At 39.0% G+C, this 2,828-nt stretch overlaps 1 protein-coding gene across 1 annotated transcript; it reads right to left on the bottom strand.

The window, feature by feature from the left end:
• Positions 1 to 358: 358 nt before the first annotated feature.
• Positions 359 to 2,603, bottom strand: gdf6b (growth differentiation factor 6b). The gene is made up of 2 exons (XM_060942242.1): positions 2,309 to 2,603; positions 359 to 1,245 (listed from the first exon to the last, which is right to left on the bottom strand). Exons 1-2 carry the CDS (start codon positions 2,601 to 2,603, stop codon positions 359 to 361), a joined length of 1,182 nt encoding a protein of 393 aa, XP_060798225.1.
• Positions 2,604 to 2,828: the final 225 nt, after the last annotated feature.

Raw genomic sequence — 2,828 nt, 5'->3', positions numbered from 1 at the left:
ATGAAATCAATAACTGTACAAGTTATTTACATAATGGTGAATATACTATGTTTTAGGCAGTTTAATGAGTATCTTATAGGGTGACAGTAAATGTATGAGGAAGTCGAATTACCTTGAAAATGATCTCTCTGTTTTTCTATTTTTGTCTGTTGTAAAGACTTGTATTTAAATCCACATATGATACAATAATGGCTTCAGATTGAATCTCACAGTTTCACCAGTGAATCCCATTATGGAATTGTAGCTACTGATGACTGGGCTACGAAATCTCTCTCAGCTCTAATCTTCAACTCTTCAATCATTTATCTTTGAGGCATGACTAAGTATTTGGACTCTTAGATTTAAGGAACACCACCAGTCACCTGCATCCACATGACTCTACCACCATGTCCTCATATTGTTTGTACACTACATTATTCCCAGCATCGATGTACAAGATACTGATAGGGCTAAGTTTGGAAGGCACACAGCAGCTGGGTGGCATGTTGCTGGGGTTCATAGAGTTCATCAAAGTCTGTATAATGGCATGATTAGTTGGCTCTAAATGAGACCGAAGTGGAAAGTCACAGATACCCTCACAATGATACGCCTCATAATCCAAAGGAGCGATAATCCAGTCATCCCAGCCCAGCTCCTTGAAATTGACATGCAGTGGCTTTTTGCTGCATCTAGCCTTGGACTTTCTGCCCTGCCGTTTGCCGTGACGGTTATTTAATGCTGTCCGTCGCTTCCGCTGAGGTTTTACGTGAGGGACTTTCTCCTTTCCAGCCTGGTCAGGATCCAATTTAATTTCCCCCTTTTTCTCATAATACAAGCTCTGCCTCTTCTTTGACTTGGTGAACACCACCAATATGGCTTTCTTCTGTTGTGGCCGCCCGTATCTGTGAAATCCAAGATGCCGTAAGTCGATTTCCCTCTCAGGCTTGTCGAGGGAAACCTTGAGTTCCAGACAGAAGAAGTTCCTTTGTGTGTGCAAATGCCGTTCTGCAAAAATTTCCCACACATCTAGGACTTCCCATCTTGGTTTGTGTGAGTCCTGCAAGTCGAAGATTTTGGAATCCAGATGTTTGTGAGTCTGGCAGGAAAGAAGCTGAATCTCCATGGGACCTGCATCAGAGGTCGGGACGTGTCCCGAGACTTTTGTGTAGATCCTTAGTTCGGCACCCAGCAGCTCGACTTTATCAGAAAGTGTTGAGATATCGAAGAGATACTTCTGGGTCCAGAGTGGAGAGTTTGGAGAGTCATCTAAAAGAGAAAGCAGAGATATGTAACTCGGTTCAGTTTCATTTAATTCAATTTGATTTGCATAATGTTTTTATAGACTGGATTACGAAGCAGGTTTACAGAAATCCAGGGCTTTTAGGCTTTTACACTTTTAGGAAAAATATTCTTTGACAGTTCTTCAAGCGGCTCTGTGTATAGTAGAGAGCATTTAGCTTCTTACAAAAGGTTTAGTTTGGAAAACTTTCCAATAGGGAAACACTTTACTATAGGGTTCTTAATAGAATCTGTATGTTTAACTTACTTGTTTAATCAAAGATAACCATTCCACATTGTTGATTGATATTTTTAGATACAGTGAATATGTATTTTAATATGACATATTTTTTTACATATCATATTATCTCCATTTTGTAAGAGCATTGAGATTTACATAGAATGCACTCAAGAAATAAATTATTATTATTATTATTATTATTATTATTATTATTATTATTATTATTATTATTTTCACCCAGATGGATGCCAAAGATGACTTAATCTTTTTTTTCTGAGTGTTCATATAGTACACACACACACACACACACACACACACATATATATATATATATATATATATATATATATATATATATATATATATATATATATATATATATATATATATATGGCATAAGGAAAAAATCTTGAGAGAATGTTCTTAGACACATTGCATTCACAATTATGCAGTGATGTATATAAACAAACAAACAAACAAACAACATCTTGCTGTATTGTAAAATATTATACTGTAGACTAATGTTATTATAAATGCACTGAAACTGTTGACATCTTGGGACAACACTGATATGCACCTGCACACTGTGAGCTTTATTCTCGAACCCTAAGCAGTTCTCAGGCTTGTCCCTATGTGAGAACCCTGAAAGATCTCTAGCTATAGAAATCTATCCAAAGAACCCTTCAGGAACCATTTGTTTTTCCTCTAAGAATGTGCACACAGGCTGTGATTCTGATCACTGACACGAGATAGTATCTTGTTATTCAAAATGATGATAAAAGCTAAAACCTTTCAGCCAGACACACTTACCTTGTCCATTATCCACAAAACTCGTGATGGTGTTTGCGGCTTTAGACGACCGGAAAAAGCTTGCGTTCAATCCCAGTTTCTCAGCAGCCGAAAAAGTTTTATAAATGGAAAGCATGTACTCATGAGGTTCCACGGAGACCTTTCTTGCTCTTGGGAAGCGCTTGGTGCTGGATGAGGCGAGTGTGTGTGAAAACGAGGCCGGTGATGTGGAGAGCCTGGCACCGGGGCGCAGCTCCACAGCCGCCGGGTGAACGCACAGCCAGTAGTGCAGCAGGAAGAGCAGGCACCCGTGCATGGTGGAGACGTACAGGGGTTCGATTAAAAAAAATCATGGCAAAGTTTTATAACAGCGACTGGAGGAGGTGTGCACAGCTGAGGAGAGAGAGAGAGAGAGAGCAGTATATGCAAGGATCCATCCCATTGCGCAAAGCCAATTGCGCAAACACACACAGTCTTATCAATACTCCAAGTTTCCACAAAAAGATTCATGTGCTTTAATTGAGATATTTAATGAAATTTT

Source organism: Neoarius graeffei, chromosome 16 (genome assembly GCF_027579695.1).
Source record: "Neoarius graeffei isolate fNeoGra1 chromosome 16, fNeoGra1.pri, whole genome shotgun sequence".
Classification (NCBI taxonomy): domain Eukaryota; kingdom Metazoa; phylum Chordata; class Actinopteri; order Siluriformes; family Ariidae; genus Neoarius; species Neoarius graeffei.
This window is presented reverse-complemented; position numbering and strand designations above follow the sequence as displayed.

Excerpts from the sequence above, each read along its gene's own strand:
- gdf6b (XM_060942242.1), bottom strand. The coding sequence starts at position 2,603 with ATGCACGGGTGCCTGCTCTTCCTGCTGCACTACTGGCTGTGCGTTCAC. Across the intron at positions 1,246-2,308 it reads TTTTGTGGATAATGGACAAG|ATGACTCTCCAAACTCTCCA; the intron begins GTAAGTGTGTCT and ends TTTCTCTTTTAG.